This window comes from Helicoverpa armigera, chromosome 11, assembly GCF_030705265.1.
Source record: "Helicoverpa armigera isolate CAAS_96S chromosome 11, ASM3070526v1, whole genome shotgun sequence".
In the NCBI taxonomy this organism is placed as follows: domain Eukaryota; kingdom Metazoa; phylum Arthropoda; class Insecta; order Lepidoptera; family Noctuidae; genus Helicoverpa; species Helicoverpa armigera.
In genome coordinates, this window is record NC_087130.1 from 8,260,847 (window position 1) to 8,288,145 (window position 27,299).

General features: G+C 38.2%; 1 protein-coding gene across 5 annotated transcripts; it reads right to left on the reverse strand.

Annotated features, from left to right (window-relative positions):
* Positions 1–1,125: 1,125 nt before the first annotated feature.
* Positions 1,126–27,052, reverse strand: LOC110378394 (protein FAM135A). 5 transcript variants are annotated; one of them, XM_064037059.1, is made up of 17 exons: positions 26,766–27,050; positions 16,695–16,912; positions 15,988–16,234; positions 15,319–15,348; positions 14,997–15,140; positions 13,011–13,182; positions 12,384–12,553; positions 11,356–11,562; positions 11,139–11,209; positions 8,111–11,067; positions 7,899–8,007; positions 7,707–7,826; positions 7,391–7,579; positions 6,924–7,089; positions 6,380–6,588; positions 5,878–6,125; positions 1,126–5,118 (listed from the first exon to the last, which is right to left on the reverse strand). In XM_064037059.1, the coding sequence occupies exons 1-17, from the start codon at positions 26,840–26,842 to the stop codon at positions 4,930–4,932; spliced, it is 5,523 nt and encodes a 1,840-aa protein (XP_063893129.1). In that variant the 5' UTR covers positions 26,843–27,050; the 3' UTR covers positions 1,126–4,929. The 5 variants fall into 5 exon arrangements, with proteins under 5 accessions (XP_063893129.1, XP_021193302.3, XP_063893132.1 ...); XM_021337627.3 differs by having other exon boundaries at positions 7,899–8,031; XM_064037062.1 differs by lacking the exon at positions 7,707–7,826 and having other exon boundaries at positions 26,766–27,052.
* Between the last annotated feature and the right edge of the window lie 247 nt (positions 27,053–27,299).

Genomic DNA, 27,299 nt, shown 5'->3' on the forward strand with positions numbered 1-27,299 from the left:
GGGGGCATTTATTGAACTTATTTTGGAAAAACTGAAAAAAAGGCGTTATTTTCTTTGAATTTTTATTTTCTTTTTTTTCTAATAAATGTTTTATTACATTTTTGTTATGTTTGATAATTTTAATGGATAAACTATGATGTCGGCTAGTCAATAAAGAAAAAAGAATTTAAAAATATGTAAAAACTTAGGAAATATCTTAAAAAAACTGCAGCACGTCACAGTATTTACTAAAAATCATTAAAAAAAAACCAAAGGCGGTAAGTCCCAAATATAAAGGAAATTATCCTTAATTTTGTACAAATATTCAAAAAATTTCGGGCGGTCACTTATCCCCGGGACACATTGTAGAAACGAGATTCCTTGTTTATTTTCCTACTTAATTTAAAGGTAAATAATGACCTATATGAGAATACAATAATTACCTAATATCTCAAGGGATCCCAAATCCCAAAAACTAAGTGATCATTTGGCTATTTTATAGACAAAATGGTACTGAGGCCTTTGTGGCCGAGTTCGACACACCCTTGGCCGTTTTTTAGGGTGTGTTCCTACCTAGCCTAAGGGTAAACTTACCTAAACTTATGGGACATTTGCGTGACGTAAGCCAGTATCAATGCGAAATGTACGGCCACATTGGGACAATTACCTATTGGTATACAAGCATCAAGGATAAGAGTTTTCAATTTCAAGGTTTGGTCAAGGTTTCATTTAGTTACTATGTAAATAAATTGTGATAAGTTCTTCTGTATTTATTATAATTGTAAAGCCTCATTGGATTAGGTTGTAGCATAGTGCTCCTGCTGTGCCCGAGGTCTCGGGTGCGATTCCCAGGTTGGGCCTCTATGCTTTGTGGATTAGAAAACTTTCACAAAGCAGATCGGAGTCTGGAAGATGGTGATTGATAAACCCGTGAACCGGTCGTGTTGGCTTTCCTTCCTATTGGGCTGTGAGAGCGAAGGAATAGGGAGTGCACCAGTCTGCGCAAATGATTGTGCAATATAATATATCCTACACAACTGGTTGACCTCCTTATTATGACAATAGTCGCTCTAGCCGACAACAGGCTAAGATGTCATTTTTAGGGACCTAATAAATTAAAGGGTAGCAAAAAAGAAAACAATGAAGTTTTCAGGCATTATTTGTTTATTATCATAAGTGTATAACATCGACACATTGCCATTAAACATACGATTTACAAATAAAATTCATTTCTATAATATTTACAAAATTCCTCCCATCTTTAAATACACTCCTAGATAAGTATTTTATAATCTTTGCGTTTAAATGAAGGGCTCATAAATAACAAAGGCCGCAGTTTCAATGGAACTCGTTTACAAAGATATGGGTTGATAGCATTCGTGAAAACTGTCGGAAAGTAGGTACCGAAAATGTCTACATAGCGCTGTCACACTAGAGGATTTCTCGCGCGTAGAAAAACCGAGCGCATACTCAACATATTCGAAGAGTAAAATGTCATCTGTCACTATAGAAGTTGTCAATTGTTTGTTATCGAACCGAGCGATTAGGTTTTTCCGAGCGGAAAATCCGCTATTGTAAAAGCGCTGTTAGAATAAGTAATAGACAATCGTGAGGGATACCTAATAGATATTTAAAGTCAGCGTTGTCACGAACTACATAGTCGGGTGCGCATTTGAAACGATATCATTCTATATTACATTTCAAAGTGTTGGGACCATTTTAGACAAATTTTAATAGAGCATTAGATTCAGAAATGATCATTATTCTCTGATTTTAATTGCCATTGTCCTAACTGGACACCACCTAGTGACATCAATTCCATAGAAACTGATACTTTGTGTTACTCCAAGCGTGCTCGAGAGCAATAATGAGGTATTACTATGTCAGTAGTACAATATATTTAATTATTTTATAAATCAATTTATCGAAGCCCTGTATAAAACGTTACCTACAGATTAATTCAGAGAAGTGGACAGAGCGAGATTAGTTATGTTTTCTTTATCAAATAATGTTCACTACTAAATAAAGTAAATTCTACAAACTTAATTACATAATATAAAATGTCTGAGTCCGTATATTTTTTTAAATATCAGTCTAACATTCGTTAAAAATTTACAACTTTCATCTAACGATTAGTTTATATCTTTTTTTTTATGTTAAGTTTAAGGCTACGGGCTGGCTGTTGGCCGGCACGACGAAACATAAACTCGGTAGTGATGACCGATAAAACTCTGATATTATCTTAATTACAATTAAATCCTTATGACTTTTGTGCAGCATTACCTAATTGATTTCACGTATATTGTAATTAGAAGTAAATAAGGTTCAATATGAAACATACACACGATCAGACCCATATTTACAATAGATTTATAGTAAAGTGCTTAGATTTTTCGTACCTTAACGGGTCTTCAAGAAGTGGAGGAAAAACAAAAGAGTTATTTAAACTTGACATTTGGCTGCTGTGGATGTACGATAGCCGTCGTGAGTCATGTGTTTTTCATAATTCCTTGATTAAACAAGGATGATAGATAACAAAACGCCAACAGTGGTTGTTATGATAGTCGACGACTGTATTTTGACAAAATTTTCTGAATTATATTATTTTTTGTAAAACCTGTAGTTACATTTCATAGGCTCAGACAAAAAATCTTAAAATGAGTGCGTGTTACGTTCACAGCAGACAATTGTTGCTAGAGAATGATACCGTTCATAGACAACAATAATACAAATAACATCTACCTAAATTATCTACAGTCGCTAAAATTATAGTCTTAATTAATTGGTGTAAAGATCCATCTTAAAACCTACTTAAGTTATTAAAATTGTTGATTGCAGTTACCCTCAACATAGTTCATAAATCACTCTACTTTTAGGATTCTAATCGAATTATCACGCTGTCACCAAGTCTATTCATAATTTCGATAATCCTGTAGTGCCTACTGATACTCATGGTTCTAGAAAACATACGATAATTAGGGTACAGAGTTGCATCATGACATATTTGATATAGTAGTTAAGCAGCAGAAGATCAGTTTACATTTTTTTAGTAAAACTTCATCAAAGTGTGAAGCAACTCTGCGAAAGTAGGTACATATTGGATAGATAAAAGTTTCAGAAAATCCGGGAAATGTTACTGAAAACATTTGAAGTCGAGAGATGTATTGAATTACATACGTCATTTGCAAGGAAATGTATGGACACTTTGTATGGTTACTGTATAAATAAAATTAGGTAACGTTATTCAACAGACTTTTTTAATTTGAAGAAAAGTTGGTTGCCTGGATATTTATTTGACAGTAATACATACATGTTTCTAGATAGATTTAGGTAAATGCCAAACAAATGCGATACAATAAAATGCGACGTGACAACTGAATATGGACTTATAGGTACAGATAATAAAGATATAATTAAATTGAATTCACTCATTGATTAGGTAGGTATGGTCACAATTATAAGACAGCAGAAAAGAGGTGCAGTAAAATAACTTTACAAGTTTACTTATCTAATGTTCAATCTCCATTTACTCTTATTGAGACATAATATTTAAATTTAATCGATGAAATAGTCTCATTTTTATACAAAATGTCTTAATCTTAAGATCTTGAGAAGCTGTGTGCATTTGTACAAGTCAATTGACGGTGGAAAATACGAGTCATTCGGGTTTAGAGACTAACAGCCATTTTCAACATACAATCTATCCTTTATTTTGCTTACTAAAGATATAATTTCGACGTTAGCATACAAATACTGTCAAACTTCTGTCTCTAATAAGCAAATTAACACATAGATGGAACACATAACATGACATAACACATATTGGGAAGACTGTTAGAGAAGGATTTTAAAAAGAGGGGAGATTTTCATTCCATTTTCATTGATATAATCAAGACTCCAATTCTACTAGCCGCTCAAAAAAATCCTCAATTGTCCCAGAGTGTTTTGGTATCCGATCTCTGTATATAAAGTAGAGGAAGGTAACTATGGTTTCGTAATAAACAAGCTTGTTGGGGGACATATGTGGATGCCGTGTGGAATACTTTGTAGAATCATAGTTATTAGAATACTCCTCGTGCTTTATTGAAAGCTCGTGTTCTAGTAAAGAAGTTTCTGTGTAAGCTTTCAGATCGAAATGTTCAAAACAATTTTGGTCATGAAAAAGTTCAAATTACAGATTCCCTCTATCTATCTGTTGTTCTCATAATCGTTTCTTGTTATTAGTATAACAATATTAATTAGAGTAGCGTGTGACCTTCTATTTATGTTTGTGTCCTCCGCTACAATATATTTTTTTAGTTCCAAGAATTCTACTCGTAACTGGTTCCTTTTCGAGGTTAAATGGATATTTTGAATTTCGATCTGTTAGCTTACTGTATTTTTTTTTAATTTGACCTTGGAATTAATGGGATATTACGTAAGTGAACACGTGCAGCACTTAAAACTCAGGATAGGGAATAGGAACGGCTGTGGCCCTGGGCTAGTATGCGTCATACTAGTCCAAGGTTGCTTTGTTCATTATTGGCTGTAGCAGCATTTGTTTTCCTTGAATTAATGGGGAGTGATTGATAAGCAGCTTTTGAACAGCATAAGAAACACTCCTTCCAGTTCCAGCGGACTGCTAGAGCGGTTTCTGACTAGCGTTGTGTACGTGCAATAAGCTCATCTTTAGGAGTGTATACGCGGTCCTTTTGTTACATTTAGCGTTCGAGACTTAATATATGCGAGTCATTTCTTTCTTGTAATCTGAATCCCCCTTCACACTTTCAAAACTCTAAGACAAATGCTTTATGTGAAGTATTTGAGCGCGTAAAAGAGTAGAAACTTTTCGTTGACTTGATCGGAGTTCAGCGCTGTGACGAGAGCTGGTAGGTATAGAGGGACACTGACTTATCTGAAGGGAGCTGTACCAAATTGTATGAACCTAACTTAAGTAATTTCAAATCAGTTTTATCGGAAGTATTTGAGCGCGGAAACCAGTAGAAACTTCTCGATGAATAGATCGGAGTCGAGCGCGGCGATGTGCGCGGCGCGGCCCACTAGCGCGCTGGCGGTGTGCGGTAACGCGTGCTGCACGTCGTACCGCACTACCGACACTGAGGATGCACGAGCCGCTAGCGGTGATACCATGTTGTGCACCTGGAAGATGATAGAAAAGTATGTAAGCGATGGGGTATAAGACATAATCATCCTGGTGACTGTCCCCTTGCTATACGCTAGGAGAATCAGGTTCTTGGCAGCTTAAACTCTGTTCTTTCACACTGGCTGATAATCTGTTCGGGTTTTTAGCGAAATGAAACTTGTGTAAAATAAAGCGAAAGATTTTTGCCGTTCGCGATGGGTAACGTGGAAAACCCGAACAAAAAAATACGCCAGCTGAACGTGGCATTAGTTTTAAGGTTGCGGCCATTTTCGGGATTTGTTAACATAGAGAAACTGTAACTAAATATGGTATCGAGAATTTACAAGATTCTAACTAAATAATGAAAATACACTTCAAAGAAAAGTAGGCATATATTGTTACACATAAGCATTATTTTGCCTACAAATCATAACAGTGTGTGGTCTATGACACAAACATTTTTTATGAAAGGAAATAAGGTCAGCGTCACGGACCTCCCCGATAACACGACATTGATAAGGTGCCAGTGTCAGGGAATATATGAAAAAGAATTACCTAATTTATTAAAATAGTGTTTGATTATATCATCGTTTATAATTTTTATTTAAAAGCCCTGGACAGGACACTGCTTGAGATAGCCGTCATATTATAAAAGTCAAATGAACATCAAATACCAACTATCTCTCTTTAGCCTTTGCAGCAGCATTATAAAGCTTATTTTTTACCGAATTTAGGGCCTTGTCCCGAATCGCAGAGATATGATTAAGATGACCTACCATTTCTCTGTAAGCTTGTCCCAACAGGGAGGTATCCTTAGCAGCAGCTTTACAGAGCTCCAACCTCGCTGAATGCAGAGGAACATATCGGTCCTGCCCGGACCCACATAGGAGGATATGTTTGAACTGGTGCAGTTGGCTCCTCTCGCTCAGACGGTACAGGAACGAACGCCGAGGGTCCGACGCGTCGCGGAGAGACAGCTGCAGTAACGAACCCGACTTCTTCCATTTCTGCATGAACCACATGCCTGGAAATTATAATGATAAATGAGAAAAACGGTTTGTAGTTAACATAAAAAATGGCATGTTGTAACGAACATCCAAGCATATTATCAAAACCAACGCATACTTAATTTCCCTTCGATTTTATAAAAAAAATGGTCTTCTGCCAAGGATCGAAAAACTAAAGAAAAATAAGGCTTGGTATATGGAATATTCTTCGGACAGATTTGGAATAGGAGAAGTTTATAAAACAGCTACAGTAAATCATCAAAAAACTTACCAGCATTAACTAATCCGCTAGAGTTATACAGCGTCCCAAGATGAGGTCCACTTAACGAGAGGAAGGTATGAAGTTTCCCTAAGTAGGGCTTCATCTGTGGCCTCGCGAGGGCTGAGCGGATGATGATGGTGCCCAGAGAGTGGCCCACGAAGCTTATCCGAGCTGGGTCACTCGAATTCTGAATGTGGGTAAGAATCTCTTGCACGAGCCTGTAAATACATGCGTATAAACATGTAGTGTTTTTTTAGATTAGTTGAGCGGAAAATAATAAATGTTTCTCTGTATGAGAACAGATATGCTCGGGCAGTTCTATAATAAAACGGCTAATTATGTTGGCACAAGTAGATAAGTCGAATCCAACACTCAATGTTTATAAATAAGTACTTAAAGTTTTTGCAAATAAATATTAAAATCAGTCGCTAGAAGGTCGAACCAGTTTCTTCCTATGTAATTTAAATAAATTAATCACCTCAGCTGTTGAAGCTTTGTCAAATTATTATTATAAAACAGTTACTTAATAATTTACTACCTATCACTTACTTACCTATCCGTCATGGTGTCGAAGTCAGAGAAAGTGTCGCCCTGGTTCCTCTCGGACATGAGGAAGTCTAGCCTTGCCCCAGGCAGACCCAGTTCCAGGTAAGTCTTCACCAGGCGGAGATCGGCCGCGTTGCCGTCTAGGCCGTGAACGCAGATGATAAGGTGGAGCCCTGAAATTATTTGCAAGGGTATTGATTTCATTGTTTCTTTTGAGAGAGGATTCAGACCATGCGCGTCTATCACTACTATTAACTATGTGCAACCCTGGCCAGTTCGTGTAAGCGTGATCTTGTACGTATGAACACATTAAAATGTGTCACGTGTCACGTATGTCAATACGTCCGTGTAGGTATGTCGAAAAAGACGTTAGTCTGAAATCACCCTTAGCTATGGTTTGCAGTATGCCTTTAAACATGAATCAGAATGCATCTAACTAAGAACGTTCTGCACTTATTTCACAAAATTTCTTACCTTCAGGATTAAACATCCTATATTCGTCACTGATATGGAAGTAGGGCAGCGAATTCTCAACAGGCGGGAAGTCAGAGTAAATGGCTCCCGGATATTTGACACTTTGCCTGAACTCTTCTCTGCATTTCACGAATAACCTTTCAGATTCCGCCAAGCCGAATATACTGATGAGATTGCTTTCTCTTTGTTCTGTAAATGTAGAAAATAAGTTAGCTTTGCTTCTTGATTCTAGACCGTTTTTATATACTAAGATTATTTAATATAACAATGAAGAATATATATGTAGTTATGTAGTTTTATCAGTAAAAAGCATTACCAGTATCGTTTCTGCTGGCCAGCTCCCCAGTGCTCTGACTTTTATTAAGCGTACCACCAGAGGGCGCACTGCCCGAATTGACCGACTGATGCGGCCTCAACTTGCGCCTCTCCATTATACCTGTTTAAGCCAAGCGATGTGTTAGTAGCAGAAGCTTTGTTTAACGATACCAAGAGTCACAGTGATACTTACCTTCGCACACATGGTATAATGGGTTATCTAACTGAAGGGAAGACGTCTGTTGTTGCTGCTTCCGAGGCGTCTTCGAAGGAGTAGACGATTTGCTGCTCTGTCTACTCAACTTCGGTGATTTAGTTGGAGGATCCTATAATATACAAGCTCATTAATATGATATTGAGAAGCTTTTTAGCGATTATTTTATTCGATGGATGTTACTTATTTACCTTAAATTCATCTGGTGGGGGTGGAGCGTCTCTAAATTGTTGTGGTGGAGGTAAATGCTCATAGTCATTGTCGCCAACAAAGTGGGCTAAATCAATTTCAGATTTAGCTTTGTTAGAGTATTTTTGCGATGAACCTTTCTTATGGCTTGAAGGTTTGACACAGGATCGATCCACCGTCAGACTTCGTATCTCAGCCGCGATTAACTTTTCAGTATACTGTATTCTGTCTTTTAATTTACTTTTGTCTAGTGATTGAGACTTCGCAGGTGTCGGTTGTGGCTTTTGGGGCATTTCTTTCCTTATGTAAGGATGTAGATTGTCACTAATTGTTTGTGACTTTTTCACCGTGCCTTCATTTAGACTTTTAGAAGATGAACTATACGTCTTTCCTTGGACAGCACTGAAAGAATTATGCCTTTGATTTCCTTTCACTGCAGTAACTTCAGCCATTTGTTGGAAGCAGCTTGCCGTACAAGTATCTGAGTTGCATCCCGCGTCTATACCATTACTGTGCATTAGTTTATTATATTCGCATTGGCTATCGGTGCATATGGAGTCACTACATATGGTGCATTCTTCACACACTTCCTTATCACAGCATTCTATCTTCTCATTGGAAGTATTCTGGGCTACCTTGACAGCTAACTTTAAGAGTCGTTCTCGTAACTGCTCTCCATTAAGAACTGTTCGTTTAAAGTCACTGATAGGTTCACCATCGGTTTTACGAGGATCGGTTGGTCCTTCGTAGTTTTTATTTGTTGTACCAGTAGGTTTAGGTGCAGCTGGTTTTCCAGCGGCGAAATTCTGGTTTAATTGACAACTTGCATTATCTGGAGAAGAGGGCCCCGAACTGCGTCCACTAGATACCCAGCCACTTTGTTCACTCAGACTAGACGTCGATGTGCTTCTACGTCGTTTTTCTTCTTTATTCAAGAAGTTTTTAGGAGGTAGTATTTTGAAGTCTTTGTCCGCTATATCAAGAGGCGGTGACTCAAAAGCTGGTGGTGGAGCTAAATTAGGCAAAGATTCAGATCCAAATGTATTGTTCATGTTAGGTTCGTCTAAGACTGATGCAGCACTTCTGCAGTGTCGTAACAATTCTGGACCATGGTCAAGACTGTACGGAACACTCGTAGAAGACTCTAATCTTCTCAACTCAAAAGGTATACTTTCGTTGCTTGATGATGATGCAGCTTCTGACATCAGTTGAGTCATCTTCTCTGATGGTTTGTGTTTCGTACGTTTCTCTGGTTTGCCACTCGACCTACCACTTTTTGGCGTTGTCGCACCGGATTTCGGAGTCGCTCGACCAGATTTAGGTGTAGCCAGACCTGACTTTGGAGTAAATCCACCGGACTTGGGCGTAGACTTGCCAGAACGTGGTGTTGCGCGGTCCGATTTTGGAGTACTACGTTCAGACTTTGATGTATGCCGGTCTGATTTACTATCTCGTGATTTAATGGAATGATGACTGCTCAATGAATCTCTACTCGAGTTCATTTTAGTATTTTCTTTCCCACTTTGATTTAGTTTAGATTCTTTGGATCTGCTTTTCTTATGCCTCACAGATGGCATTGTTGAATGAGGGGTAGACGGAGGAGTCTTTGAATACGTTGATTTTGATGTTCCATCGCTGCTTCTATCTAAAGTCATAACAAATCCACTGTCGTCACTACTTTTACTCGATTTCTTTTGATAGTTTTGGATTAAACTTCCTGTATTGAAATCGTAACTCCAGTCACCCTTTTGCAGATAATAATTCAGCTCATGCCTGAGTTGATTACGTGCAGCTTCAATGTCAATTTGTTGATTTTCCACATTTTTTTGATGAAACACATGCGTAGAATTAGATCTATGTACGTGCTTATTAGAAACTAAGTTATTTTGATCAGTCACTTGATTTTTACCACTAACCGGTGGGTAAGAATTACGTGGAGGCAACATAGGACGGGGTAAATTTACACTGTAGCCTCTTTGAAATTCTAACGGATTACGAATAACATTGTTTACTTGCAGATTACCCTGATTACCGAAAGTATAGCCGTACACTTGGTTAGGATTAGATTTCATTCCACCGTCGTAATTGTATCCTACATTATGGAACACTTCATTGTTCACTCCATGCCCAACGTTTTTAATACAAGGATTTTTGTATTTTTCTCTAAATTCACTTATATTTCTTCTATAGTCATCTCCTTTGGAACTGCATCTAGTCGTTGTATTCGTTGGATAAGCACTAGTAGTAACGCTTCTAGGCAATGTTGTTGGCTTTACTTGTTGCGGCGGTAGATATGGTTTTGGGTAGTTGACAGAAGCATTAGAACCATTTCGCACAGTCTTTGTCAATGTTTGAGCAGTGTTGAGCGGTGTCATCTGCGATACCCTCAACTGATCTAGAGATTTGCTGTGCCTAGCGGGTAGAGTACTCACTCCGCTAGTGATCTCATGTTTTTGTCGAAACACTTCTAGTCCTGGCTCTGATTGCTCTTTTCCTAGACGCGAAACGTTTGAAGCACTTTTTGCCGAATTCATATCAAGCAGAGTTGATGCGGAGTATCGAGACATTTGCTGTCCTTGTTGTATCGGGCATGAGGCGAATGCATTGTTCGGTGGGAGTTGAATCTCGCTAATTTGATTGTTTTGCACAATGTACCTATTTCTTCCAGTAAGCTCGAGTTGTTTGTTATGTGCTTTTGGTAGTTCAACTACATTTTGTTTCACTAAAGCTCGTTTGGGTGATCCGCGGGCTGATTTCTGGGGAGCCAAAGTCAGAGTTGCTTGCACGACACTAGAACTGGATTTAGGTGCGTTGAATTGCGGTTCAAGAACGTCCATGATGGTTTTGGGCAGTGTGAGAGTAACTCTGGATGCTTCGGATGAAGGTCTTCTGGAGTCCATGAGAGAACTAACACTACAAGCACAGTCGTCTCCAAGAGGCTCCGAACAGAGGAATGGATCTGCAAAAAACATATAGAGATTAGTTACAATATCTGTTAAATAAGTTGCTGCCTGTTATAGGAGTACTTACCGCTTCCAGATTTACTCGCACTTGAATTCAGGAATGATCGCCGTCGCGCAAATTCTGCTGTGTCTTGATATCTGAAATAATAATAATAGTAAATTCACACTAGATGTGACTGTGTACCTTGTTAACACCATTTAATCTTAAGCACCTACATATGTGTATCGATTATGATCTATATTTATAAAACTAGAGGTATATTGTTCAAGTCTCCAAAACCCACCTGTCTTCAAATATAATAGGCATGATATGCGGGTCTCCATCCAACGCGATGCAGTGTACCGGCAGCGGCGGCAGCAGCGCCAAGTAGCGAGACCTTCGCGCCACCTCGCCGACGCTCTGGTACGACTGGTAGTTGCTGTCGTAGCACCCCGCCAGCGAGTGCCGAGGGTTGTCCAGCACGAAGAAGCATTCGGAGAAACGCTTGATGCTGGAAAGATATAATGATAGAATATAATATTGTACTAAGTAGAGAGGGTCTTTATAAAGTTGGGTCCTAAACAGAAGAAAATTCTTATCCCTTTTTTTCCAGCTGCGTACGATTGATGGCTAGTTGATAAATGAGGCTTCTTATCAACGCAGACACAATGCAAGCTACCACTGGTTAAATATTGTTTGTATCTTGCGTTGAAATAACTGCAACCGATGTATGTATGTACAGCCCTTCCAGAGACCCTAGCAGGATCCCGCATACTTCTGCGTGGACTTGCCTGAAAAGCGGTAAAGGAGGCAGGTTATTTTTTTCCAAAAGATGATGTATTAATAAACAAAATAATCACAATCGGCATTTTAACCCACGATGTATACGTAAACAGGCCATGTTTTATAAATCTTCATGCAATAATCCCGCTTTATGGACAGTTTTCATCATGATGCAAGGTTTATAGCAATATTTAGATAGCTGGACTGCATGCTTGACCAGTGGTCTCCATAGAAGTCAATAATCGTCACAGCCTTTTTTATCATCCCACTGCTGGGCACAGGCCTCCTCACTTGAAGAAGGATTGAGCGTCAATCACCACGCTTGCTCAATGTGGGTTGGTGATTTCAGACTTAATAGTCCAGGCTTCCTCAAGATGTTTTTATATACACATATTCCATAACGATGATTGCCCGGGTAACTGGGTTGAGGAGGTCAGATAGGCAGTCGCTTCTTGTAAAGCACTGGTACTCAGCTGAATCCGGTTAGATTGGAAGCCGACCCCAACATAGTTGGGAAAAGGCTCGGAGTATGATGATGATGATGATTACCGTAGCGCATGATGCCTGGCGGCGAGCGCGTGGTGCACGTGCGGGCGGTCGGAGGTGTGGTGCAGGAAGGCGCGCCAGCGCAGCGTCACCTCGGCGCACAGCCGCGCGATGTCGTGCGCCGCGCTCATCGCCCACTCCTCCTCCTCGCCGCATTCTGACTTCTGGAATGTCTGTGGAGATTACAAACACGTCTTTAGATCTCGAAATTACGTATAACATAGCCTTTTTATATTGGCCGGAAAATTGGAAAAAATCGTGTGATATCAGAAAAACCAAGCAGAAAAATGTGTTGAGCACTCTTTCAGTCACAAGCGTTCGAATTTCATGAATGGAAAAAGTTCAAAAATGAATTCAGATAGGTATAGGAAATTTGAAAGTGGCAGCAGCGACTAAAAAGTTAAGTTTAAGAACATGCTTTATGGTAGGATCATTAGTGATGCAGGTGGAATACTTTAAAGCAAAAGAGTACGACTAACAAAACGATACGTGTAGGGTTAAAAGAGTGCATCGTTTACATGAGGTTAGGTAACACCAGCTTTTTAATCAATAGCCGCAGACCTTGGCCGCGAACGATAGCGTGTGTTTCAAGTTTCATGAACGTGTTAGGTATTTATAATTCTGACTAACCTTCCCAAAGTCGCTAAGGTCCTTTATTCTTTGCGCGACTTCTCCAACGACGGAGTTGGACGATGACTCCTCAGGAGTAAGCAGGATGCCTGGAGAGCCACATATAGCTAGAGCACTTTGTAGCCCTTCCAGAGACCCTAGCAGGATCCCGCATACTTCTGCGTGGACTTGCCTGAAAAGCGGTAAAGGAGGCAGGTTATTTTTTTCCAAAAGATGATGTATTAATAAACAAAATAATCACAATCGGCATTTTAACCCACGATGTATACGTAAACAGGCCATGTTTTATTTAAATCAGTTTTATTCCTTTTGCTACCAAAAACAAAGAAAGAAGCTGCATTGACAATAACATACATGTTTGTTTTTCGACCATTTTTTTAAACGGTTTTATTTACCTCACCCCGTTTGTTTTATTCATTCTTGGGTCAAATTTAGTAATTCAAATTTCACCCTCTTCCTGCCAACCGATTAATCTGAAATTTTGTATACACCTTTAATTCCGATGACAATACAATATAGTAATATCAAATTGGCTGTAAATCCAATATGGCCGCCGGCACAAAATGGCGGATAACGTAGATTTTATCAATCCCATCAATATGGGTATCAAATGAAAGGGCTCAACAAGCAGAATACAATATACTATAAAAAATTTAAATCCAAGATGGCGACCGCTACAAAATGGCGGATAACGTAGGTTTTATCAATCCCATCAATATGGGTATCAAATGAAAGTTCTCAACCAGTAGAATACAATGTACTATATAAAATTAAAATCCAATATGGCGGCCTCTACAAAATGGCGGATAACTTGGGTTTTATAAATCCCATCAACATGGGTATCAAATGAAAGGTCTCAACAAGTAGAATACAATTTACTATGCAAAATTGAAATCTAAGATGGCGGATAACGTAGGTTTTATCAATCCCATCAATATGGGTATCAAATGAAAGGGCTCAACAAGCAGAATACAATATACTATAAAAAATGAAATCCAAGATGGCGGCCGCTACAAAATGGCGGATAACAATTTTTTATCAATCCCATCAACATGGGTATCAAATGAAAGGTCTCAACAAGTAGAATACAATTTACTATGCAAAATTGAAATCCAAGATGGCGGCCTCTACCAAATGGCTGATAACAATTTTTTATCAATCCCACCAATATGGGTATCAAATGAAAGGGCTTCACAAGGAGAAAACTGTCAGTAACTCCAGCGGGGCCCAACAGGGCCAAGGCCTGCCTGGGCTGCGAGATTGTTCGAAAGAGTTACCGCGGCCCTGGTACATATAAGGCCTAAGGTTGTTAAAAAAAAAGTATCTGGAAGGGCTATGTATTGAGGAATTAGATTGTAATAAATTGTCAGGTAAGAGACCGTGTAATAATGATGCACTAAATGAATTAGATAGAATGAGGAATATTCGGTAGGCATTTTCATTAAATACTAAAAACTAGAAAATAAAAAATCGGTAAAAAAACTTTTAAGTTAAACGGTTTTATCTTATGTGCACTGAAAACTAGAAAATAAAAAAATAGTTACTTACCTGTCAACCTACGTAGGTGGTCCCGGTCATATTAAACTAAAATAAAAACGTGGGGCCCATTAACTATTGCTGTAGTACTTTCTTCTAGAGGTATAATAGGTGTGGATTGCATCGACTTACTATAATCGTAACTGGAGATTTTGACAATCAATAATCAGCCGTAGCGGCTTCACCAGCGAACGCCGAGCTCATGATCTACCAAAGTATAAAGATATGCTTTGCCATAGGTAGGATTTCACAGGGGCCCCACGTTTTTATTTTAGTTTAATATGACCGGGACCACCTACGTAGGTTGACAGGTAAGTATTTATTTTTTTATTTTCTAGTTTTCAGTGCACATAAGATAAAACCGTTTAACTTAAAAGTTTTTTTACCGATTTTTTATTAGCAGGTTGAAACAATAGGAGTATCAATAATACAGCTAGTTTCAGATCTTACCGAGCATGCGCGATCTTGCTAGAGTTGCCTCCGGCGCACTTGCCGGTGGAGCCAAAGAGTACATTCTCGAAGCTCCCAGAAGTGTTGAAGTTGGATCCAGCACTCTTCATCAATTTGCCCCACTGTTTACTTGAGCGAGGAGTACTAAAAATATTATTAAAGCACTTATTCAAAATAAAATTAATAAAACAGAGATCCTTTGTATTTTCTTTTGGCAAGACAGATTAGTTACTCATGAGTCTTATTACATAAGATGATTTTTTGATGAGTGTCAATAAAGGTGAAATTGTTGCTAGTGACCTAATATCTAATAGTTACTCACCAGCTTTGCACATAATGCATGATACTTTTCCTTGTGTGACGAACAGACATAAAAGATAACAATGATGTTAGTATTTATTGATAAGGCGTTATTTATCATACAATAGGTCCTACTTATAAAAATTATTCACATATCCGTGCCAAAATATATTGGGAAGCAGATTTATTTATTTTCCCGATTTCATCGCTGGCCCCATTGTCAAAGTTGTCGATAATAATTCTGGTTTTACAAAATATAGTTTGGAAGTGTGAAACGAACGAGATGTTATCTGTTGAGTAACTGCAATTTATAGCTCTGAGTAAAGTCTCAGGCGGGCCATGAACTACGGTAGTCGATGATTTAAAATATTACACTTTTCACCGTCTCGTAAATAAATGTGTGATTGTGATCTGATACTGGAGAACATTGGAGTCGAAATGTACGCGACTTTTGTTCTGAATTGTTTGTATGAAATATATTTATGTGATAATAAACTTCAATAAGTGTGTAACATTCATATTTTAGTTTAGCAGAAGACAAAAAAAATCATTTTAAACCACGATTCACAAATTGCATTTCATTTTTGATTCGGCTTTGTTATATGTAACGTGATCTGGATGTTGATGGGCAGTTTACACATAGATACCTTATTCTAGACTAACAAAACTTGTGACACTCATAAATACTTACTTGATATAAGGCTGATGTAAAGCAACAAGGCTCGCATGGATGGTGATGGACACTGATGACAGGTGGAAGTAGTCGAATAGAACGGGCAGGTGGTAGTGGAGGCCTTGTGCAGGCTGGAAGTGCAGCTTCAGCACCCGACAGGACACGGGAGCCAGGGTGCTGGACTGCGCACCCTCGCTGCACCACAGCTCCACTCCAAGACTCCATTCTGCCCTCTCCAGCGACTCCTTGAGACTCCGACTGTCCACTGAACAAAGAGCACAAAATGTATTCTTGGCAAACAATCGGCTCAAGCGAACTGCTATTAAAAGAACGAAAGTAACGAGTTCCAAATGCTTGTCATTACGAAATGTGGAACAATTAGATTTTATCCCGTAGAGTTCTAAAATAAAGAAACAAGTTATAGAGACCTTATCAAGTGGCTTTTTCAGGTGTTGCTGCTGCTTTAGGTTTATTCAATTTTTATTGAGGTTCTTAAGAAGGTCAAGTTCCTGACTCTTTAAACAAATACTCTTTGCTAGTAGGATTTGTCTTTATGCTTATTAATCGGATATTAAATTCTCTTAACAGGGGTTCAATTTTTTTTAGTTAATTATCACTTTTTACAATGTGCGTGCAACACATAGGAGCGTCTCGGGATGTCCGTGTTGACAGATTTACTTACTATAGGATTGCGACAAGCCAAATGAAAATAAATCCTTCCTTACCTAAGAGATGAGCTCTAAAATGCACGATGTCCCGTAGAGTGACCTCCTCATTGCGGTACATGATCTGGAAGGCTCGAGACGCAGCCAGGCCACCGATGAGCGACGCGTTGGCGGCTGGTCGGCCGGTGCGGGCGGCGCCATTGCCGCTTGACACTGACGCTTCAATGTGTACCGGGACCTTCGGAGATACGCGAAGGCCCACGCGCACTTGGTATAGTCTGAGGACATAATAACAGAGATTGTGAGATTAAGTAATGGGTAACGGTATAGTTCAAATTATAAAACTGCCCTGACATCCTGGAATCCAATAACAACTTAAAGACGTAGAAGTAGGTAGAAGAAAGACACTACATATACCTCGCGCCATATAAATCTGTGATTTACAGTCGTTTATATGTAGGTATGTATTTCAATGTCTAACGTTACAAATAGGTATAGGCTCTCTATTTGACCGAATTCATAAAAAAAGAGAAGCTTCCCATTTCGGTTTGTATTTTTGCTTGGGACATTTTTGCATGCAAACTCTAAAACGCTTAATCCCTACATCATAGCCAAGAACCATCAAATCACGCCGTCATAAATATAATACAAAGTAATTTTTCACCTTTACTTTTTCGCCATGGGTCTAAAGGTATAGAGAGGTTAATCCAACCTTATTATGTTAAGTTCATTGCGGCCATCACGGTTCATTACGGCCAGGCCGCAAAGGTAGCAGTTAACTTTACGTCGGTTTTTAGTACAACGACTTATGCTTTACTACCTTTAATATAAGGGCTTGACCTTATTTTGAAGAGGATTTTTTTTTGTAAGGGTTTGAAGAGGAAAGACCTTTACATGTTATGTGGTTTTATAAGTAGGTATGGATAAGTTGTATTGTTTGAGTAAGGCTGTGTTGGTGACCTCATTGATTGTACTTATCAGCTAATATCTATCAACTTAATTAGAAACATCAATATGTTTTCAAACGTGTTCAAACATCAATACCTTATGAGTTTTTAATCTGTGTCGAAAATGAAACATAGATTATCACTCTAGATCCACATTGAACAAGCCAGATTAGAGAATTTCTGTCACTTACAAATAGTAACGAACATTTTAAAGGAACTTTACACTTTCGAATATTCTCCGCAAAATACAAGTCGAGTATCATGTCAGAAAATGTGAATAGTAAAACAAAGAGAGGTGTGGTTAGTAGACACGAGCCTGCAATCTGCCTAAGTAGTTCTGTACATAAGTAACTTCAACGTGAGCGGAACACGAGTAGCTTAACCATGGGAGTTTGTGCTGGAAGTATTAAGAGTTGTTCGTGTAACCACTCTGTATTTATTATGAGTGTATGCGTAGCTTGTAAATGTTCTTAATGTAATTGTCCTTTATTAATCCAAGATTAAGACAGTTTTCGTTTCTCTGATTCATAGGCATAGGGTTGTGGTCATGGAAATCGGCTAATGTCAATGATGCAAGTGTGGGACAAGTCTGTCAGAGCTGTCAAGACAGAATTGCGGTTATTGAGCCCAAAAGAAGGTTTTGCCTTTAGGTATCCGTCTATGTATGTACATATGGGAGTTATTTAAACAATGTAATCCTTGCAGAAACTGAAAAAAAGTTAACAGGAAAAACAAACAGTATTTCTGTAAATAAATACAGTCAAATGATTTTGATAATAAAGAGTAAAGTAGAAAACAGTTAAGATACCTAATCAATACCAGCAAATCAACAAACATTCACTCAGATAACGAATTAGCGACAATTCTCCTCACAAAATGACCAACGCAATTGGTCGCCGTCGGAACTTTTCCTACACATGGTATTTCAACGTCGGGTACTTTTTACACCCCAATTCATTTACACCTGTCGCGACGGTTCTACCCGAATCAATTTGCAGGAGTCACCGCTAGACAGCCCCACCCTATGACCTTTAAAAGAGAAATAGACTGTGCTTCTGTATTCACGAACTTGTAACACTTTTTTAAATAAAATGTTTACAGTGACTAATGATTAATGAAGGAGTACGTAATTGGGAATTAAGTATGAATTAGGGAAATAAAAAGGGTTGTTCTTATTTGTCGTACCTACTTATTCCATTATTTTTGTAATTAATGCTTTGAAGTTATATGAAAGGACTGGTAGGTACCTAATTGATATTAGCCATGTAAAAAATATGGAAAAGTGTCAAGCTCATCAGTGGGATTCAGTTAAACAAATTATCAATCTCCTCTGAAAGTTCATTGAACTTGCTAGAAATGAGCTCAAAATACTTTAATCTTAAGTTCAGCTTAATAAAAATAATATCGCTGTTAAACACTGGACTAAACTAACTTACGCCTACTTATCCTTGAAAACAATAGCAGAAACAAACATAGCCTTCATGAAGAAAACTAATGAAATAACAATCGGTGTATCAATGAATAATGTAGCTAAATGATCGATGCATTGCCTTTGGTCAAAGTCAACTACCAACTACCAAGTTTAGTAGACGTGTAACTGAAAGAAAGCATGTTTTCATGAATGAAAGTTTTTTTCATAAGCCAATAGCGAATTGTACTTATCCTTACATCTGATCATTAATTCACATTATTTATAAATACTCAACATATATAAAATGCAGTAACTGCAAATATACAAATAGAAGGGAATGAATATGCGTCACAATCACGCGAAACAGCCCGCGCTCCGAGTATGCTGCGACTTGGCTGCTACCCTATACGAGAAAGTGTCGCATAGCCATTTTTTTTTAGAGACAGGCTAGCCGATCTGTAGCATAGATTGAACTAAGTTTCCCTAAGATTTTTTCCATCACTGTATACAGAATTTGACATGTTTACTAGTTCTATCACAGTTCGTTTTCACACATGGATTGTTAAAATTAAAAACGTTTTGTCAACATTATGTCAATAAAGCTTGTGGCACATTATAGCAGCACGGCAACAGCACGGCTGCAGCACGGCGTCGCCTCGAATTAAGACTACGGCTAGCTGCCAGCGCGCCAACCACGCGCTGTCCGCTCGCCGGCGGCGCGCCGTCCGCTCGCCGTCGGCGCGCCGGCCGCGCGCCGGCCGCGCGCCGGCCGCGAGGTGTAAGCTTGCTGTCACCGCAAACTCAATATTATTTTAAGACGATTATGATTGATGTTATGATTGAACACGACGTAATGACGTTGTTTCGCTGCCGGCTCGGAGTCGGCGCGCAATTAGCACGCCGTCGGCGCGCTGTACGCATGAGGACCGCTCGCTTGCAGCACGCGGACGGCGAGTCGAGTTGTGTGGAAGCGGTAAGCACGCTGACTGCTCGCCGTTGGCTTTTTCATATTGACATTACGAAATATATTATAATATACACGATTTAATGCTCTAAATTGAATAACAACTTAAATGCTGGTGTGGAGCCGTGCTGCTGCGGTGCTGCTGTAATGTGCCACATCCTTAAGTGTTAAAAGTCATTTGACAAACCTCAGAAGTGACGTAACACTTTATTAAAACGAAATAAAATACGAAAGTACGGTAACGCGTTCAAAGCTCGTTATTCAGTAATTAAATATAGAGGAGCGTAATGAGTTTATTAGGTTATGCACTTGTTTGCAGCATAAAATGTGAGTTTCAGTTCACTTCTGGCATTTAGAGTGCATACTGCAAACTTTTAGTCGGCCGATAGTCTGTTTGGGTTCATAAATCAATATGAATGTACGATAGTAGGGCGCACATTACATGGATCAGTTATTTGTCCGGTATCAGACTGATCGAACTTTGTCTGGAATCAAGGTGTTCTTAAAAAAATGCTAACCATCTCGTAAGCTGTCGACCGACTGTTTAGTTTGCAGTGTGTGCAGTTTTAGGTATAACACAGTGTAGACACAGTTCTCATAGTTTCCAGTAGTTACCTACTAATTTTCCGGGTGTTAATGGAAGCGTTTAATTTCTAATTTTGAATTTCGGAAGTTGAAATTTTAGTTTTGTTAGTTTGTAGTAGTTGGACAGTTCAATGTAGGATTAACTGAAATGTAATTGGATTCAAAATATCGGGGCTGAGGTTTGTGGGAGTTTGAAAAGGGCTTTCTCTAACCACTTTTTTCAAGGAATTCAAGTAATTCACGAGCTTTTTTCATGGATTGCACTAACAGGGCAGGAGGAAGAAGAATACTAACATTGATCATTATCTACTTACTAAACTGGATTTTATTTGCAAAACGGTGTAAGTATGAATAGTTTTGAACATGGAGAATTGTACAAAAATGGAACAGTGCTATTTCCATTTCCCGGAAAAGTTTTTTTCAAAGCATGTTACATGTAAAAGGAGTGTCAAATTGCTAATAGTCGCGATATTATTTATCTGCGGCAAGCACTTGGGATGAACGCGCCGCAAATAGAACTGGGTCACAAAACGTACGCGATGCGTAGGAGTCGTGTCATTTGCAATTTTAAAACATAAAATACTTCTCTTTTATGTGCTACTCGTAAAGTGTTTTGCGACTTATTAAATACATATTTCATTGAACTAAACAGATTAAATTATAGTTAGAACTGCTTCTGTTTCAGCTCTGTTTCCTTAGTTATGCGATGAAAGCATACTTAACTTGTATTCTTTGCATTTTATCTCAAGTGTTCTGTGTTCTTACTAAATGCTAATAATTTTCGTCATTCAAATCAAAGAGTAAGGTGTCTATTAATTATATTATCAATGCAAAGACAATCTGTATTTATGTACCTAGTTGTCTCTGATATATTTATTTTTTGTAGTCATTATGTACTCAGTTTATTGTGGTACAATAAGTGATTAGAGGTTTCGAAGTATATCATTTGCACATCAATTTTGGATGACTTGTGTTGATATTGTTCATGAAAAGATTAAGAGACTTTTCCTCAAGATCAACCAGAAGTATTATGATAACTAAAGGAGGTTCAATGATCTGACTGACCTGATGTATCGAGACTGGCCAGTATATTGTAGAACTGTATATTTTTCTATGGGAACAAATATAATGACCACCATAAAATGCTTTGATACCCTAAGTTTTGCAACCAGAAATATCTACTGAACACCAGAAAAATAAAGTCTAAAAATGTAATAGTACCAGCTATTTTAGTCACGACTTCACTTTAAATTGTATTCGACCACCAAATTTAGTAAATGATCACCAACTCTTGACGACCAAATTAATGTATTATTTTTGCCTAAATAAGTCACTGTGATTGCCATAAAATGTAGGCTTATTACCAAATAAAGTATTATGATGCCATATTAAGTTATGTGTCCGGCTTGCAATGCATGCGTGAGTGTCAGTATGACGAGTGACAGGGGAAAATGGAAGAAAATGACATATTGCGCCGACGCCAAGTAAAATTGGGAACAGGGCAGGAGAAAGAAGAAGAAGAATGTGTTTCTCAATACACTCTTATCGCACTGTTTAGAGGCATGCAATAGACAATTTTCCACGCTGGTGCAGAAAAAGGGTCCCCATAATGTTATTACATTTATTTTATCAGGCCGAACTTATTTTTTTGGAGTCAGTTTACTTAAACAGGATAGCAAGATGTAAAAACTTTTTTGATGATCATTTACTACTTTTGGTGATCATTTACTACTTTTGGGATAACAATGATTTTTTTGGACTCATTTTGCTTAAATAGGATAGCAGAATTTAAAAATTTTGGTTATAATCTTACTTTAAAATGGTGGTTTAATTTTGGTGATCATTTACTATTTTTGGCTTACGCATGATTTATTTTGGAGTAATTTCACTTAAATAGGATAGCAAAGTGTTAAAACTTTGGTGATAGTTTTACATTAAAATGCGAGTTTCATTTTGGTGATCATTTACTATTTTTGTCTGCTGTTTGTTACTATATCTGGTGATCAGTTAAACATAAGCCTTTTTCTATCGTTCGAATAAACAATAGGTGTACTGGTATGAAGTAACTATCAAACTTCGTGAGTTTTATTAGTGTTTATGTACCAATGTATACGAGTTGTGTAGTAAAACAAACGGCCACGGGCGTAAACATTGTAGGTTCGGTAAAAGCTGATTAAAAACATTTAATTTTAGACAAAACGACCTTGTAACAAAATGTTGCCGAGTGTTAGTTCTGATCTTTCGTATGAAGCACCATTGTCCTTATTTACATTTTATTTATTTTAACATCATTCATTTTTAGGAAAAAAAGGAAGCATTAAGTATATTTAATAGCCTTTTTAAAGTTTAAAACTCAAAATGAACGCTACTTTCATATTTCATTAAAAGTATCTAATAAAAAACAAACTTGTGATGCTAATGATGTGTTTGTGACGAAAGTCGCTGTAAACATTAAATTATAGAAATTACACCCTCAAAACGGCATAAGGGATGAACAAACGTCAAATCAAGCTAGCGCCCCTCGTATTACCATTCCTGGTAAGCCCTCAAAGTTCTAAAGAAAGTAGCAACAGTTTCATTATAATTAACATCAAAGACAAAAATAGAATTGAAAATAAACAATCTAAAAATAAAAGAAATATGTAGGCACCTACCGAGTCTAAATAGATCAACTGTGAATGATTTTAATTCATAAAATGCACTCTGTTTTTATAGTGGCGAACATTCATATTTCAGTCGCTTTCGTTTGCTTTAGGAATGTACAGTTTTGATGTACCTAAACATTATCTTACTCGTTGCCAAATGCATTACTTATAAGCTTGGAGTTTAACAAACTCAACATTTCACGTGTTTCTGCCTGAAAAACAAAATATCTGCAACTGTAGTTAGTTCATTTTGAACGTACCTCTAGTTTTCGCCTTTTTGCGTCATATTAACATTAAAAAAATAGGAAAATAAATAAAATCTTAAACAAAGGGCATTCACACACGAGGATTTTCCGCTCGGTTCTTCCGCGGGCATTGTACGAGTGACCTGAAAACGTTCGACAGCTTTTTAGCCACTCATAACGTGTCGCGTAAAAATCGAGCGTATAAGCATGACAAAATCTCATCTGTGTGAAAATCTTCTTCTTCTCAATTTTCTAATTAATTTCCGTTCTTATTTCCATCTTATAATTGACAAAGTATACATAAAGTATATAGTTTACATAAAGGGAAACCTTTTAAGATTATTTACGTGTTCGATAACGGTAGTTACTTACAAGATCTAAGTACCTATTGATTCTTTGAGAACCTTATGGGTACTTCTGAACTGATTGCACTATTAAAATCTTATTCTGCCCTTAACGTTTCTGGTTGTTAGGAACCAATTGATTTTTTGAAAACATTGGCCCTACTTTGATAAAGCTTAAATTGCCTTTTCTTTTATTTCTTAGAGTAAGTAAATAGGCAGCAAGATTTAGGTTGAATTCAAGAATTGTGAAAATATTTACAACTTCGCAATACTAACACGCAACGATACAATTTTGGGAACTGCTGCCGTTAACACGCAACGGATCATGCAGCTGTCGTAATTTTTCAAAGAAATTCCATGAACATGACAATTTTCAGGTCATGAAAAAGGAGAAGATATCCAGCCATTTCAAAATACTAGTAATCAAATACTTTTATGATTAAGAAGAAGAAGCTAATAATGTTAAAGATCACTGAAGTAGCTACAGATATTCAAAGGCAACGGTTAGAAAAATTCATGCCTTCAAACATGACGATGCTTAAAAAACAACCAATTTAATGAATTGACCTGAATTTCATTATTTGATTAATGAGCAATGAAAAGCAATAAGGACGGAAAAGTTCACGTTGCCACGAATAAAAAACTAATTTTGGTATAACATTGGATGAAGCAGACTAGTAAGTATCCATATGCGGATAAAAGGCTTTGATTAGGTTAGGTAACTCTTGTCGATAAAGGGGCTATCAATTAATTGAAATAATTCATAAATCAGTCCAGCAGTTCTGAGATTTTGCGTTCAAGCAAACAAACAAACCTTTCAGCTTTGTAATATTAAGTTTTGATTTCAATGAACCAACATTTCGGTAGGTGCTATCGATCTTTGCAAATCTATAAGTCCAATAAGTAAACAAGGTCCTATTAAAATCCAGTAATCAGGGAAAGAACGCTAAACGCAGATATTACTCGTACTAATTAAAAAGGCAGTCTGTTCTGCAGTCTAGCGTAATTAATTGAAGGGGTTTCGACGATGGCCCGTGCACTCTGCACTCGTCAATCATTATAATTGCGCGGCAGCCCCGGGACACGAGTGCGAATTTATTTAAAAAAAACTCGTCTCTCCATATTTCAGAACGAAATTGATTGCGATCGACGATGTTGGGCGCCATTAATAAAAATATGATTGATTTTTATGTTAAGTCTGTGTGGTAAACAGAACCTATCATTTTAATTTAATGACTCAATTAATCGAATACTATTTTTCGGTTTTCACTAAGGCGTGTGACTGACACGTGTGTAATTTTCATATTTTAGTCTATCACTATAAATGCAGTCATGATCATTTAGGTATTTACTCGTTAGCTTGGGGTTTTCTGATAAACTGATTAATGATTTAAATATTTATGTTTGTATTATAGTAATATTAATTACTTTACGATTTGCACATTATAAATTCACGTCGAGTAAGCTTTCCGAAGAGAAATTATATAAATGCCATATGGTTGAAAGGTTTTTATGAGAATCAGCTTATTAAAGTTTTCAGGTGACCTGTGTTAGAACGAAACAATGTCAAGTACAGGAGAATACTCGTACGGTAATTGGCTTACTTTTTCAGGGTTCAAAGAAAATGGCTTATTCACAACAATTTGCTTAGATTTACGCACCGCATGGATACAAAATCTGTAGATTAGTATAATTTCTACTTATTGTTAAGCACTCCTTCAAATTCTACAGCCAGCGTAATACGAATTCTTAGATAAGTAGACTGACGTCGTAGACGATCTTCATAATTCAGAGTTTCGTCGATATATCTTATTATAGCACTATCCCGCTCTAAAGTTGGGGTAATGCGGTGAAAGAAAATGTACCAATAATCTCTGTCTGCGTACGTCTCAATCAGAGGGTTACTCTTGAGTAGGGCTGCCATTTCGAATTTCGCCAAACCCGGACAAATATTAAAAAAAACCCGGACATTTGGCGTAAATCGCATTTTTTCCCCGGACGAGTCCGATTTTTTTTTAACCAAACAAGACCTAATTTTTAATATACTATTACTACTATTATATACTTAAATTCAATGAGGTGCTTCCTTACATGAAAAGTCAGGGCCATATCTAGCTCAAGTAGTACCTAGTATTGAAAGATTATGACTTAATATTTCGAAGGTCATAAATAAGAAAGCTCATATGGAAACTAGGAGTTACCTTCTTGTTAGTAATAGGACTTTAAACCGCCGCTACCTTTTTGATAGGTTAGACAAAAATGTTGAAAAATACAAACCACCGTAAAGTGAAGTCGCCGCGAACGTAGCGAGCGCGAAAATTTTTGAGTTTTGGGTCACTAAAGCACCTAAACTTGTATAATAAAAAAAAATTCGCAAAGTTTAGAAACCGAGAGCGAAGCGAGCGCAACATTTTTTTAATATTGGGATATTAAAGTAGCTAAACGTAAAAAAGATAGTGTCAAGAAAGGAAGTCGCGAGCGAAGCGAGCGCGAAAATTTTTGAATTTTAGGACACTTCGACTTCTGCAGTCTGTGTGTCTGTTTGTAATTCAACTCGTAAGAAAAATGTCCGGGTTTTCCCCGGACACTTTTTGAAACCCCGCCCGGACGTCCCCCGGACGGCCTCCAAACGAGGACAAATCCGGGGAAACCCGGACGGATGGCAGCCCTACTCTTGAGCTAATGTCAGGGGGACGTTATCACTAGGCTACGTAATATGATGGCTCTTGACTATGGGCTGATGACGATGATCTAGGTTCAGCTATGTACGATTGAAAAGCCGTGAATTTCACAAGTCATAATTTTTATATAAAAATACTTCTAATTAAGCATTTCTCGTGGTCACTTAGTCAATACAAGTTTATCTAGAACTGTCCTATGGTCATAATTATATCGTTCCAATTTGCGTGCAATTGACGCGTTATCAGTTGTTATCGACGTTATCACGAAGGTTCTAGCAGCACTACGGTGTAATATGAAAGTGCGCTCACCCTCTCTGAAAGAGGTCGACATTGTAGAACTTGTAAAGTTCGACGGAGAACTCGAATGTGGCCTGCAGGTCGGTCATGGTGTGTGTGAACAGCAGGCGCGGGCGCGGGCGGCGCGGCGCGCCATGCCGCGGCCGCTACCAGGCCGCGGGGCGCATGGCGCGGCTCACCGCATCCGAGGCACTGCACGCACTGCACTGCACGACCACACCCGGCTCGCCAGCTCCACTCGCGCTCCCGACCACGCACCCGCCGGCACCGACGTACGGCGAGCAGTGCCAGAACCAGGAATTCATTTTTTAATAGCGAGCAGCGCGCATGCGCCGCGCCCGTACCGAACCTAACCGCTAGGGCCGGGACACGCCGCCGCCGCGGATACGCGGCTACGCCACGATATCTGCATTTCTAGCTCATAAATTGCACTCGTCGTATTTAAATCATGTGGGTATTTCAGTAGAATGAAGTATGATGCTGTAAAATGAAGGGTGGCAATGACCTCTTTTTAGAAATTTTATACCAGCTGATATTATTATGTTA